The sequence below is a fragment of the Acomys minous genome, assembly GCF_964271855.1.
Source record: "Acomys minous genome assembly, chromosome: 2".
NCBI classification, from domain to species: domain Eukaryota; kingdom Metazoa; phylum Chordata; class Mammalia; order Rodentia; family Muridae; genus Acomys; species Acomys minous.
The window spans coordinates 26,218,137-26,233,574 of NC_140484.1; the positions used below are offsets into that span (position 1 = coordinate 26,218,137).

Genomic DNA, 15,438 nt, shown 5'->3' on the forward strand with positions numbered 1-15,438 from the left:
GGTAAAACTTACGCACTGGAGGAATGACAAACTTTTCAATAAAAGGTGCTGGGGAAACTAGGGGTCCTCGAGTTTAAAATTGAAATTAAAACTTGGTGGCTCACATTGTAGAAAAGGCCAATTCAAAATTTAAATTCAATGTGTTTATTTCACATTTAGAAGTCCAGATCCAACCAGGAGAGGAGAAAAAGTGGAACCTAGTGCTGAATGAGGCTACAATTTTATGTTTGTTTCCATCAGAACTGTGTATTTATTTAACCAGGATGTTAGTAAAGATTGTTGTGAAACAACACTGTTTATTTCTCATTGTAATTTGAAATATAGAAGCAAGATTAACAGTTATGTAAAGCTAAAATACATGCCAAAAATTGAGATAAACAAAAATATTAATATATCTCACATCTCTGGATAGAGTGAAAGCAAGCAGCGTGTTTTCCTTTGTTTGTGATCCTTTATTTCTAAAAAGTCTGCATATTGCAAAGGTCTGCAGATTAAGACTTTAATTTTGGTTGTGAGCCTAGCCTTTAATGGCCGAGCCAGCTCTCTAGCCCTGGATTAATAATTTAAGGAGCCCTCTATCAGTACAAATGTCAGAAATCGTCTGATAGGATTGTGCTCATTGAAATAAGTTCTCATCAGAATTTCCCTGCATTCCCTAAAGGGCTCACCTGGTTGTAGTGATTCTTATTTTCAGCTTCGCTCCCCCAGTCGTAAGCTCTGAAGTCATCAGATCCGTAAAGCTGAAATTAATGTTTTAGAGAATATCCAGTGTAAGAATAGTGAGAACAACAGCAAGTCCTAGAGAGATATCAGGCGGGGAGGAAATGGGTGCTGAGTCCCCGGAAGGAAGCAAGTGTCTCATCAAGATGGAGAACAGCATTCGCCATATTGATGGTCTTTCTCGGTATGAAGGAAGAACCTCGTGGACCAGTTTAGCCCCATGAGAAAGTCAGTCCCAGACACTTCGGAAGTTATAGCTTGCTTCGGTGCACCCTTTACTTCAACTGAGGGCAGTTGAGGGTAAGAACCAGTTCTAGTTTAAAATGGGACTGATTTGTGTCACACACTTGCTTTCTACCATGAAACCCTTTCTCTTGAAGTCCGGGAAAATCAAAGTCTGAAGAGGCAACAAGGACAAAATGGAGACGATGTGCTAAGCTTCTAGAGACAAGCCTCTTGAGAGGTTGAATTATGACCTTTGGCATTAACTGAAACAAGGATGGCGCTGACTTTCCGCGACAAAAAGATCTTACCTGTTTTATATGCAGAATGTTCTGTATCGACGATCCAGTGGGAGCATGTGACATGTACACATCCAATCGACTCTAGGAAGTTAACAGCAGTCAGTTAAGGAAATGAACTACGACTCTCAGAAATAGAAAACAAATAATTTATCACAAAATACTGGTGCTTTGAAAAAGACAGCAAAACCATCTCTATGGATATGTTATTATGTGGAACATCTGGATGTGAGAAGGCCTACGGTGGTATGGGGATAGGTTTGCTGAGTCGAGGGGAAGGCCTACACTAAGTCTGAATCTTACTGTGAGGCAAAACAACCAGGGAAAGTGCTGTGTAAGCACAGAACCTGTGTGCCCAGGTATAGGGACGGTGTGTGCACAGTAGGCATGTCGGCTGCCACACAGATAGATGACAGATCGTAGATTTCAGGTCCCCATGTTGTTAGTCATCACCATTAGGTCTTTGCTCAAATTACTTGACAGCTTTGAATATTATCCTTTTTTTATCTACAAAATAAATATACCAACCTAGTAGATGTGGCAGGGCACATCTTTAATCCCACTGGGTGGTAGGGACAGAAAGCAGAGGCAGGAGGAGCAAAATGAGTTCAAAGCCAATCAAGGCTACTGTGTGAGATTGTGTCTCAGAAAACCATAAAAAACAAATAAATAAATGCACTGAAAAGCATGCTCTCGACCTCCAAGGTTCTTGTGGTTGGGGGGGGGGGGGTTACATACTGCAAAAGTAAAGTAGGAAATCAGTTCCTTCCAAAGAATACTCTAATCTTCATGGAGATCATAGGAATGAAAATGATGGGGGTCAGATAATACCCATGTTTGTACTTTATATTTCAATTACCCACATAAAGGGAAACTATTAAACATCTCAACCTCTCAACAAGCAGGACTTGGTCAGTGGTTCCTCATGGGTGTAGCCTTGGAAAGCATAGGATGAGAAGGGATGGTGACTTCATTTTTAACTGTCCTGTATTCTTTCTAATTAGTGATTGCCGCATTCTCATTAGGTATAGCTATATAAACACTCCCCAAATGTAGATTTCTTCTCCTTCTTGAATTCTCAACAAGAGGAAGTAAGTTGCTAATGAAACAGTACCTGAGCTTCTTCCTAAGCAGGGATTCCATTTCCTGCCATTCTGTACTAGACTTTCTGCCTTAAGCAGTGGATTTTATTTGACTTCAAATTCACGCATTAATGACTGCACACAAGAAGTAGATACACCGCTTGCTCAAACTACTCCTTTCCTAGGATTTTATTTTTAAATTAACACACCAAAATGAAGTAAACTGAAAGCGCCATAACTCGCAGCTGCTTGAAAACATGTGAGGATCTAGTTAGCAGGCATTGGAATTGTTCAGTCTCCTAATGTTGACCAAGGATGGAACCTTTCCCTCTCCAGTTCTTATGCTCATCATCTGTTGAGACAGCCAATCCTTCATGCATATCCAATATCTGCCTTTAAGGGGTTGTAGCACCTGTGCATTTATATAGTATAATGGATAAACATAAATCAATGGAAAGCTAGAATTTCTTCAAGCATCAAATATAGTCATATGGTTACTACGCTTACCATATTCATATTTTTTTTGTTGAATCCAGCCCAAAGGGACATAAATTCACTACAGAGTGGTCGGAGTAGTTTTTTGTTGCAGACTGTGATATAATTCATTTTTGATTTCTTATCTTCTAAAAAGAAACCTTTGGTACCAAATATATGCTGCAAAAACAAAAACAAACAAACAAACAAATCCCCACTTTTTAAGATGTCTCCTTAAGCACCTTGATATTTCTTTCACTATAAGAATGGACCAAATTGGGGATCTATTTGTCTTTGCATTGGTTTTCCTTAGTCAGGAGTTGTAGTTACTTAGCAGAGGAGGGGAAGGAAGCTGTTTCCAAACATGGAAGGTCATACATTGTAGAAAGGAATCTGTGACCTCAAGCTTACTTCTCCTAAATGCATGGAGTCTCCATCATGGAGAAGTAATTTTTCAAATCAGTGATTGCCAAGTTATCATTCAGCGGTAAGAAAGTTAAAGAAGTTTTCATTTTAAAATGAAATAATACACTGAAAGGAAGGAAACATAGATTTCCTCCATATTTTTCATGTACATATAGCTATGTATTACTGTTCTAAACTAACCAGTCTTTATGATGCAAAGTAGAGAATGAAGTACCAAAGAGAACTGCAAAGAAAGTCAGTGATTAGGAATCAGAGAGTTAGGTCGACAGAGGCATGATGCTTCTGACAATAGAAAATGCACACAGTGATAAGACACAAACATTATTGGTCTCACATCTGATATATGAAAGAAGAGCATTTTACAAAACTGACACATTTATAGATGGATGTGTATAACCCAAATTTCATTTAATAAGCTAGTTTGCTCATTAACTGAGTGTGGTGTACAGGAGTTAAAAACAGGAGGCTTGCTGTAAGATCAATGACTGTCCTACTAATTTAGTGGGGACCTCAAAAGACCAACAAAGGAAAGAAAGAAAGAAAGAAAGAAAGAAAGAAAGAAAGAAAGAAAGAAAGAAAAGAAGGATGGAAGGAAGACATGGAAGGAAGGAAGGAAGGTCGACAAACAGTCAAGAAACAAATTAATTCAATCAATTCTGCATAGATTTAGATAGTAATCAAAACTAATCGATGTCAACACATTTTGACATAGATAATTGTTAATTACCTCTGTTCAAAGTTAAAAAAAAAAAAAGTCAGTGCAAGTGGCATGTAACCCATCATTGGGCCATAGGGCAATATCTGTCTTCTGCAGCCCACTAATAGTTCTTTTCATTCCTCCAATTCCTGCCCAAGGCTGGGTCTTGTCTTCTTTTTACAAGAATTATCATTATTGGCTAGTTGGCTTTCTGCTTTCACTTTCACACAGATTCACCTTTACCATTATTCTAAACTCACATGATCAATATCAACAAACTATTAATATTATGCTTCAAGTTTGTGGCCATGGAAAAAGAGAAATTGAAACCAACAGAAGAGAAAAATGAAGCAACTCTTGTGTGAATAGAATTCCAAATCTACAATTGTTACCTGAACAATTATTTTACTGCTTTAAAAAAACCTACAAGTACAACATTATGATAGGCAGATTTGGGCCCAGGGGTCCCGCTCAAACTAAGGCACCAGCCAAGGACAATACAGGCGGTAAACTTTAAACCCCTACCCAGATCTAGACAATGGACAGAACACTCTCCACAGTAGAGTGGAGAGTGGGATATTACTTTCTCACATACTCTGGTGCCTCACCTTTGACCATGTCCCCTGCAGGGGGAGACCTGGTGGCACTCAGAGGAAGGACAGCAGGTTACCAAGAAGAGACTTGATACCCTATGAGCATATACAGGGGGAGGTAATCCCCCTCAGGAACAGTCATAGGGGAGGGGAATAAGGGGAAAAGAGGAGGGAGGGAAGAATGGGAGGATACAAGGGATGGGATAACCATTGAGATGTAACAAGAATAAATTAATAAAGGAAAAAATTTAAAAAATTATCAATAAGTATTTAAATGAATAATTGAACTGTAGGATATTGAGGTGCTTGAACAAATCTAGGTGCTTTAAGAGAGTAAGTGCTCATATGAAAAACATAAATTAGTGAAGGTGTTCAAATGTTAAACCAAGACATCCAAAATCATATATAATTTAAAGGATGTCTTCCAATTGAACATTGTGAGCTAATTGACCTGCTCAAGGAAACAGATCATTAAAATGTATGAACAGACACTAAACAGGTATAGACCTCAGCTCATCTGAATGTCTATGCATGCCTCTCTGTAAGTGGCTTAATTCAGCAAATAGAATATGGTACCTACAGACACTGTGACATGGATATACACACAGGCACACATGCACACTCAAGTACACCCTCATGGATTCTTATGCCTATGGATTTTGTCTAAAGATTCTACTTATATTTTTATACAGATTAAAAATAATAAAAAGGATCTATATTACAAGATAAGATCCTGAGATAAAATTTGGCAAAGTGAGGAGCCTACCTTGATTATGGATTTTGGAAGTAAGAAAAAACTGGAGAAAATGCTTGTGGGATATTTGAATGAGATCACAGGACCCAAGGCAAAATTCATTCTGATTCTTTGTGCTAGTTCAGGCATGGTGGAAAAGGCTATAAACCCTGGGAGAATAGGAGACAAGACAATCTTGTAAAAGTTCAATATACTGATGCAAAAGTTTAATCAATGTGAGTGAGTGGGTTTCTGCATTGTTGTTCTTTGTCTTGCTACTGCAATGATCTTGGGGATAAATTGGAAAGTCTCTCTGAGCTGTTCTGCCAGGACAATCTGACTTAAATTCTATTAAGTCACAAGTCCATAACTCTCTCTCTCTCATCCTGTTGCTAGGCAACTTAGCTCATTTAGGGGAAATGGTAGTAGCTGGTGAGTGAGGGATGATCTGGTAAAGAGTTACTACTTGAGGAGCCATAGAAATCTCATTTCCTAACAGGTAAGTACATTGGTCACCCACAGTTCTAAGATGCTTGGTGAGTCATGGAGCTTCCAGAAGTAGAGCCACTTCACAAGACACAAATGAAGCAGTTTTCTCTGCTGTTGTTTGCAGGTGTCCCACAAGCTTTCTTGTCTGCTATAGACTGAGATTCCATGGTCATTGTCCTTGGTACTTTCTTGGATATTCATTCCCCATCTCCAAGGGTTCCAGCTCCCGAAGTCAAGGTGTTCCCCTTGGATCCACAGTGATTCCAGGTAGGCTTAGGTATCTCCATTTGCTCTGCTTTTTTTTTTTCCCACCACTGACATGGCTCCCATTTATATCCTTGTGAGGATGAGGGTAGAGGTCAGTATTGCACCTGAGGAAGCTAGAGGGGACATCTGGGTAGTTTTCTTTCCCAAGATGCATTGTGTGTCTTTGCTGGAGACAGACTCACAATGACACATAGAAATACTTAGTGAAATGTTATCACTATTTGGATCATGGAAATCAGCTGAGCAACCGACTCTGCACTAGGTAGACAGCTCGACTTCAGAGGATGTTTGGAGATGTGTGGGTGTGAGTCCTTTGGTTGTCACAGTGCACATTGTGGACATTTACATGCTAGAATCAGGCTTAATGAACAACCTCCAAACAATGGATCCTTCCTCCTTTTAAAAAAGTTGCTGCAGCAAATGCAAGAAGTCTTCAATGAAACATGCTCAAGCCCAAATGTAACAGGGCATAGTGGTCATATTTATTGTATTTTCTCTGCAGATCAATAAGAATGTTAGTCCTGTCCACTTTTCCAGATGCAAGTCAGATCTTTCCCCTTTATACTGTCACCCCAGTGTGTATGCATCTCATTGGTGGAGTCCAACCAATGGGCTTTGAATGTATGTTCTGCCTCAGTTGGGTTGTTTGGGAGGTGAAGGGAGGAAAAGTAGTGAACACAGATCTCAAATAATGCAAATATTCAGGAAGGTCTAGGTATGACAAATTATGATGCAATCATCTGACTTTATTTTGGGTTCTTTTATTGGTACGTTGATAATCTTTTGATCTGTGTTCTCCTCTGCTCATTTCCTCTCTCAGGCTTGTAAAATGCCTCTCAGCATAAGGGAAACATCAGCATCTCTCTCTCTCTCTCTCTTTTTTTTTTTTTTTTTTTTTTGTGAATAATAGCAACGATCGTAATGGCTATACTTATGCAAATGTGCAAATACTATAATATTTATTGTTTCTTGTAGTTTTATTAAACTTAAAATGTCATAGCACCCCATGACTGAGTCTCCTAGAGTTGGAAGCTGCAGTAAAAGATCCATAAGAAACTCCGTCTCTGACAGTATCATTTTCTTTAAACTTTTATTTGGAACAAGACTGTTGATTTCTTTTCAAAATGTCTGGGCAAAGCTTGGGGTGGGAGTGTGGCTCAGTGGTAGAGGCCTTGGATAGAAGTTCTGAGGCCCTGAATTCTAGGCCCAATGTTGCAGATAAAAAAAAAAACAATAACCATATATCCAGAAAACCATGACATCTACACTTAAAAAGAGATAAGTTAAAATATTTTAATTTTTATTCATCTTATAGCTGCTTTGTAAATATTAAATCATAAATAAGTAAGGCTAGTTGATTTAGAGTAAGCTTTTGTGTTTCAACTAAGAAACAAATGTGACCAAGAAATTTCCATTTGCTCAAATTACACTTGAGTCCTCTCTTTTAATTTAAATCACACCTGGGTTGTAAAGCAGGTGCAACTAGTATGGCGTCTACTTCTTTCCCAATTTTTCCTTTTGCGTTAAACTCTCTCATCCTAACTGGAGCATCTAGAAACCTCATCTTTAGAATTATCTCACTGAACTTTGGACATGAGCCATTTCTTCAAACTTATATCATCATGACATGTGTGTAGCTGTGGCCCAAAATGAGGGAAGGGTTGGGCTGGCCCTGCATACTCAGCCTCTGGGCTACAGTTTCTCGGATACACAGGATGGGAGGGTTATCTTGGCACAGATAGCACAGAGAGTGAAGGGCATTAGAAATAGAAAGCAATTAGTTTGTTCCAACTCAAAGGCGTGACAGCACAGCCCTTGTGAACATACCTATTGTAGTGCCAAGTGAATGCCCAATGAAATACAGCTTCTCCTGACCTGTTTTATTTACGATGAAATCTATTATCCCTGGGAGATCGTATTTGGCCATTTCATCAAAGCTGTAAAACAAAAAACAAATAAACAAAAAAACCCAACATATAAATACAGACAACTGTAGTTGTAAAACTCAGGCACTTGCTTAATTTCTTTTCATATAGAAACTCTGTGCCACCTACTTGTTCAGTGCGTTATCATTATGCAGACTATTGCAACCTTACATGAATATATTCTGTTTATGTTCTGAAGGCAGGAATGGCTGCAGGACTAATGGCTGCTCGTTCGAGTTCCACCTTCTCCCTTTTAATACTTCTCTTTATCCCCCTTACTTGTTTCCATTCTCCTTTGTGCTTTGGATTTCTTGATGGCATTGGTGAGTGTTGTTCAACACCCATCACTGTTGTCATTTAGGATTCTATAATTTTCTAGCTGAATGTTTAATTTTGTTTCACCTTAGAAAAGTTACTTAAATGTTATGACTGAAAGGAGGTCCACTTGGGAAATGAACAGGGAGTCCCTGGCTTATAGAGGTGAGATGGAGCTTGGATTGGATGGAAGAAGGAAGAATTAACTTGCCTGTTAGTAGGCACTTAATCTGATGTTCTCATTGTCAGTGCATATATAATATGCTATATGAGAGATATTATATATAATATAGCCACATATAATATATTCAATATCTTATAATACCAATGCCAAAATCCTAGCTCATCTAGCATCCAAACAGGAGAACAAAAGAGACTGTATTTTATTCAGTAGGATCAAGTACCCCATGAGCTTATAAAATCCACACATGAAGGGATGAACAAACCGATACAACCACGTGTGAGAGAATTGTGGCGCCTCATAGGGCAACAGCCCCAAGCTTCCTGCCAAAGATTAGAGATACAAAATATTTCCCTAATATTGCTCCCTCACGCAGCTGTAACCCTAACAATGTATTCCATTCCTTTTCTCTTCTAACCCTATCCTGGGAGTGATGTCTATTACTTGCTATAGGTGAGATGTGCTCTCTAGTCTAGCAGCAGGATACAAGTCAACTTGGTGCTTAGGGCCTTTGGAAGGAAAGTCTATGAGAGACAAGTCTGTTCTCTAGTGACAGCTGAAAACAGTTTTACTAAAATAATTGTCAAAATACCCCAAATTTTTATTAATTGTTCATTGACATTTTTAAACTGTCATAGTGGAGTTTTTTCTTAAAGTGGTATGCTATACACTCATTCTCTCTTCCCTTTTCTGTGTGTATTTTTTGTTGTTGTCGCTGTCTGTCTATTTGTAATTTGAGGTACAGTCATGTTGTTTAAACAGGGGCCTATCCATGGCTGGTCTGGAATTCACAATATAACCCAGGCTAGCCTCTAACTCTTGGAAAACCTCCTGCCTTTCCAACACTGACATTACAAGTGTGAACACCTGGCAATATGGAATATAATCTCAATTATAGTTTCTTTAAATAAATATAACATGTGTATTATTTTTGCAAGATGCATTGCTTAAGAGAAAACATTTGCAAAACATACAAGTAGAATCAATTCTTATTTCTGCATTTTCCTTTAGAAGCTTCAGATGTTTTTATGACTCAACATATGTACTAGCCATTGAGGGAACCACTCCCAGTTTTCCAGAGGTTTGACTTAGATACAGTTTACCTAAAAGCCCAGAATTTCTCTTCATTTGCAGAAAGCGTTTTGTGTCTTCTTGACCAAGTGTTCCCCCGGCTGTTTCCCATCCACACATCATAACCTGCATCTGCTAGAAGGAATCCAAGGCTTCCATTGGCGAAATTCTCAAGCCAGTAAGCATTGTCTGCAAATAAGGCATGCTGCATATACACAACTGGCCGGGGACCTGGACAAGGGGGTGTGAAGAAAGAAAAGCAAGGGAAATTTATAACCTGGAACATTATAGACACACACACACACACACACACACACACACACACACACACACACACACACACACACACACACACATCATTCCTTTCCCCTCTTGTCACTAGTGTATTAATGCTGTGTATTGTATCCATAGTACCAGCGGCTGGAGCACATATTATACAATGCTGTTGAGCTGACTCGTGTGGATGCACCAGCTTCTTAGCGCAACTTAAAAGTAGCTTCTAATTTGAGGAACATTTTGCAGCTGTGCAAACCAAGCTCTGGCTAAACGGTCTCTTTGGTCACAAATTTCAGAGCAGAAACATGAAACTGATTGTGTCACATGTCAAAACACATGTCTATGCCTGTTCTGTACTATGCACGCATGTACAGTCACCACTTTATGGTGGTTTGGCTTGCGTTTTTTCAACTGTACTATGGTGTAAATCAATACAGGTCCAATCTAAACTGTATTTAAGTTTGATTGTAAGTTTTTCCTGGGCTAGTAGGAGTAATATGATACTCTTGCTAAATGCTATACAGGGCAGACTTGAGCTTCATAGCCTAGACAGGCCATGGGAATCAGGAGTGCAGAGCACCACACAGCACTGTTTTTGTGAACTATTTATAGTTAATTTGGCTGCATTAAACTCTTTTTCCCCCCTCATCATATTTTCAATTCACATTGGGTTTCTTAGTGCATGATCCGGTTCTGTGTTGACTAGCAACTGCACGCAAGTCTTGGAAGTGGTTTACAAAGATGCAGAATTCTTGATGGTTAATAGAGCTCTGTATCAGTTTCAGGGAGGGAGAGGAGGCACATGGAAGCAGACAGAGATTAGTTCCATGTCGAACTTTCACACTGTTCCCCCCAGCTTTTGCTCACTGGGGAGCATTTGCAAACTCTGACAGTAGGATCCGCACTCCATCCTTCTGCACGGTCCCACGTCCACGAGGGAGTGAGTGTTCATTGAAATGAGAGGAGCCAGGGCTGCTGATTAAAACAAAACCAAACAATGACACCAAAAACTAGCACCATACTTTAGTGGCTGAAAACTCAGGTCCTGGAGTCAGGCTACCCAAAGTTCAATTCTGGTTTGGAAACTTGTTATTTGCATGACTTTGTGCCTGTTTCAGAAGCTGCCCTGGCGCATCCTTGTTAAGTGGAGATGGTTAATGTTGCTGAGAGCTTTAAGTAATAAAAAGATATAGAATAATAGAGCTAACAACTAGCTTTGACTTCCATATCTTTCCAAAATTTTCTTTTCTTAAATTTATTCCTATAAAATTCTTCTCTCCTGTTTGTTGCCTGACTTAATAAAGGCAAAGCTAAAGATAAACAAGATCCAGGATGCCCTTCTAATTTGAAATGTAGGTAACAGCGCATTTTTAAAATATACCCATCTACTAGAATAGATTAAAATGTGTTTATTGGTTACATGAAATTTAGATCTAACTGGGAATCTAACTTTGTATAGGAGAGCTGCCCACACGCTGTTCATTTGGGAACTGTTAAATCAGACATTTCTTTCTTAGAGAGGCAGAATGCGGAACATTATAATTGTGGTGGTTTGCATTGTCACTGAATATGGACGGTGGGAAAGAGGCTGCAGCACCAACACGGTAAGCAGGTGCCAATGGTTACCTTTGGTCCTCTGGTCCTTTGCGAGTCTTTTGCTTACATTTACTATTCATACCCCGCACATGCTAGGTGCAGTTAACACTCCATTTTAGAGTGTAACTTCCAGGCTTTTTCATGATTGATTCCTCAGTCTATAACCTGGACCTTATCAACGGCATGCTTTTTTATTTCACAAACCATCCCTTTGATCATGGCTGCCTGAATATTAGTTTGCATTCTTTGAGAAAGTTTCAGAAATGCGCTGTGATTTAACCCTTGTGGTTGAGAGAAGAAACCCATTGATTCTAGCGGGGTCAGAGGAGGCACATTTGGGTATCCCACTGGAGTCACCTTCATTCCACCTGTCAGAACGCCTTCTGATAGTAAGGAAACCAACTTTCCTGGGAAGCCAGTAACGAGTGAATAAAAGTAGGTTCCACCTTTGCATTCTCACCTGAGGATCAAGCATGATTTCCCCTAGAAAGATCTGTTTTGCCTTTTCAGTCTTTAGAGAAAGCAGAGGGGGAAGAATAAGCCTCCTTGGTAGCCATTAAAAGATACTGCATTAACCCCAGGCAATTTGGACAAGTCTGTCTCTCTCCCGATGAATAGCTAGCATTGACTTTCTGCTAGTGAGACCCATCTCCTGTACCTGTCTGCCCAGTCTGTGCTCTCCCGTGGGGAATCCTGTTGATGGCGAGAATGTACCCGTCTGCAGTAGTGACCTCATACTCTTCACTGGGGTAGCCATTGTACATGATGATTTCACTCTGTAGTGACATAGAGTTATTTGCAACTTCTCCTCTCAGGCAACACCAGAAAGAACTAGACAAACTGCCTATCAAGTTAGTGGGGGTAGATTACACGCAATCTATAACTGTAGGTAGTTATAAAATTAAATTTACTGCATAAAGTCATCATAAAAATGAACAAAATGCTAGAAGGTGTCTACTAAAATTTTGGGCTGGCTTTTTAGCATTAATCTTTTTGACAAGGTTATATTTCCTTGTTACATCTCTCCTCTAGGCTTTAGAGATGGTAAAAATTCCATGCCAGAATAATTCTGTCAGCCGGGCATGGTGTCACATGCCTTTAATCCCAGCACTAGGGAGGCAGAAGCAGGTGAATCCTTTGAATTTGAGGCCAGCCTAGTCTACAAAGTGAGTCTAGGACCGCCAAGGTTACACAGAGAAGCCCTGTCTCAAATCACCAAACAAAACAAAACAAAACAAAACAAAAAACCAAACAAAAAGCCCAAACAACAACAACAGCAACAATAAAAGAATTCTGTCATGAGTTATCCAAATGTCTTTAAAAGTAGGAATTTAAAAGGGAATTTGTGTATAAAATGTCATAACATGTTCTGCCTTTTATGGCTAAAATCGATTATTCAGACAAAGGAGCTAAGTTACCAGGCTGACACTTACAAAAATGTTACAAAAACTATTTCTATTATCTAAGATCTTTTCTATAGCAAGGCTAGGCCTTTTCCAATCCTACCACCTACGAATCCATTTTATTTGAAGTAGTTTGGACTAACCAAAACTTACAGCATTCATCCACACTTCAGGATTCACGTTATTTTCTGAAGCCAAGAATCCAGCAGCACTTATGGTTCCTCGTAACAAGCAAGCTGTTGTTAAACATAGCCACATCATAGGCATGCCTGGCACAAAACATTTAATGTTTATGTGTTAATCTTATTAATCTATGTTGATGACTACAATTGAAACAGTGCCCTGTTGAAAACTCTAGTGACATCAGACACAGCTGGTGCTTTATGGAAGAAAGAAATACAGTGAAAGTTACTTGGAGTGCTAGTCATCTGATGGAGTGAACTTAAACCAATCGGGCAGTTTTTCAAGTTTTAATTTAATGATGTTTAACAACCTTGTCTTTGTTCAGTTGTAAGTTAAGGCAAGTTTTGACATTATCCCAAATTAAGCAGTGTGCTCATCTATATACAGGCCTTTCATCCCAGAAAGCAAAAGTGGGGATATTGAATAAATTGGAGTTTCCACTAAGTCACCAAGCTTGCAGTCAGTTTCTAGGGATGTGACACTTTCCCATGCAAAAGTCCAAAAGTCCAACCTTTCACGTTTCCGGATGCAGTCACACACTGTTGCCGTATCAATACAGTCTGAGCTAGTGATCTCATGTCCTGGCTGCTGCTGAAGTCAGCCAGCCTGTACTTGAAGTTTAGCTTCTCCACACAGGAGCTTTCTGACTGTGGGTAAGGGCACTAAACACTTTGTGTCTCAGTTCTCTGTTAGTTAGATTAAGATAATAACATCATGACATTTCTAATAGCATGACAGTGAGCACTAAGTGACACAATACACAACAATGTTGAGTTCCTTAGGAAGGTTTTTACTATTTTCATTATTGTTAGAACAAGCAAGAGGCTAATACCAGAAATCCATTACTATATCCAGTCAGTGTCTAAATTTTAAAAGCACAGTTTATTTTTATGCGTAAAGCTTTTCATACATACTATATACATTTTAATATCCTATCTGTAGATGTTATATATATTTTAAAAACTGGAACTTATAATAGTATCTATTGAAAACTTTTAAGACACAGTCTTCAATGTTTAAGTTATGTTACTTAGATATAAAGAGGCTCCATAAGTTTGTTACGAATAGTATCCTCACTTCCAAATAGCAAAGCAAAGGCTTTGAGACACTTAGGGTCTGCCCAAGGTCACAGAACCAACAGGTGCAGGTCTAGGATGGGCATGAAGACAGCCTCACTACAGAGCCCTTGCACCTGATGGCCACTCACCTCTGCCTCCTGTTTGCAATGAATCTCAATCTTACCTAGTTAGGTGAACTTCGCTTGTCCAGAGGACTTCCGAACTTTTGCTTTTGACATCAGGCTGAAGAGTGAGATATGGCTGCAGTGATAGTTAGAAGATAGAGAAGTGACAAACAAGAAGCTGGTGGAAGTGAGGAAACTTCAGACTATGACACGCCCAAGGCGTCTCCCCGGCACACCAAGGGCATGATGCACGTGTAGGTTGGGAAATAGTGGTCTACATGATGCCAAGTAATGGGGAAACAGAATGCATTCTGAATCCTATTGGACAAAATCAGAGATAACAGGATCCTCCCCTCCCAACTCAACAGCATCGTGATGAGAACGCACAGCAACAATGTATGAAAGTACTGGCATCAGCCATGTAGTGTTCAGGGAAGTACATGACTGTGAGTCAGTTGAGATGTAATCCAATTCCTGACATAAGACCAGGGGGAGTGTGGTAGAGCAAACTCATCCACATGTCAAAGGACTTTGACCTATTGTAATCTTTGGCAGCAATCAATTTGATTGTGGCTCTAGAAACCATTTACCTTCTTTCTTAAAGAAGGTAGAGATGTATGCCCCAAAAAGGTGAAGACATTTTAGCTCTAAATTCCACATGAGCAACACACAATGGAGGTCCATGTGCTGCAACCTTCTGTGTCTTCTTGTAAACCTACTGAGAACCTAAGCTGCCAGGCATTTCTGGTTGGCTTTACTGTGAAATCCCTTCAGAAATGAAGCTATTAACCCTATTTGTCCAAATCATAAGATCTATTTCAATTGAATGAGAAATTTCCTGTTGAGTAAAAGCCATGTCTCAGCTTGTTGGAACAAGAAGAACTTAGTTGCTACACTACATTAATTTAGGCTTTGTTGAAATATTCAAACATGTTTTGTTCTGATTGACAGTATAAAAGCAGAGATATGTGCACTTGTCTGAAATGGCTTGGAGCTTTGGACTATTAAACAATACTCTGACAAACTTTTACTGACTTTTTGGAAAGTCGTGGAAAGCACAATGTTGCTGTTATTATTGTGCATTTGCTGTCATGACTTTGAACAACAAATCAACACTAACAACATTGCACTTCCCAGAACTTTCCAAAAAATTCCATGACAGTTTGAACTAGTCTCCAAAACAGTTACCACTATGACTTATATTTTAATTATCTGAGGAATTCTTCTCATTGTTTTTCTTGTATGGAAACAATATTATGCCAGATATATGAGGATAATTTTTTTTGGTAACAATTTATCACCC

The 15,438-nt window shown here is 39.2% G+C and overlaps 1 protein-coding gene across 1 annotated transcript in view; it reads right to left on the bottom strand.

Annotated features, from left to right (window-relative positions):
* Window positions 1-14,334, bottom strand: part of LOC311592700 (uncharacterized protein) — a 56,793-nt gene extending 42,459 nt beyond the window's left edge. The window contains 9 exon segments of the mRNA XM_084773420.1: window positions 669-740; window positions 1,254-1,325; window positions 2,831-2,977; window positions 5,280-5,416; window positions 7,830-7,939; window positions 9,527-9,725; window positions 12,025-12,142; window positions 12,923-13,038; window positions 14,195-14,334. Coding sequence (XP_084629546.1) covers window positions 669-740; window positions 1,254-1,325; window positions 2,831-2,977; window positions 5,280-5,416; window positions 7,830-7,939; window positions 9,527-9,725; window positions 12,025-12,142; window positions 12,923-13,036 — 969 coding nt within the window. The 5' untranslated portion in view covers window positions 13,037-13,038; window positions 14,195-14,334.
* Between the last annotated feature and the right edge of the window lie 1,104 nt (window positions 14,335-15,438).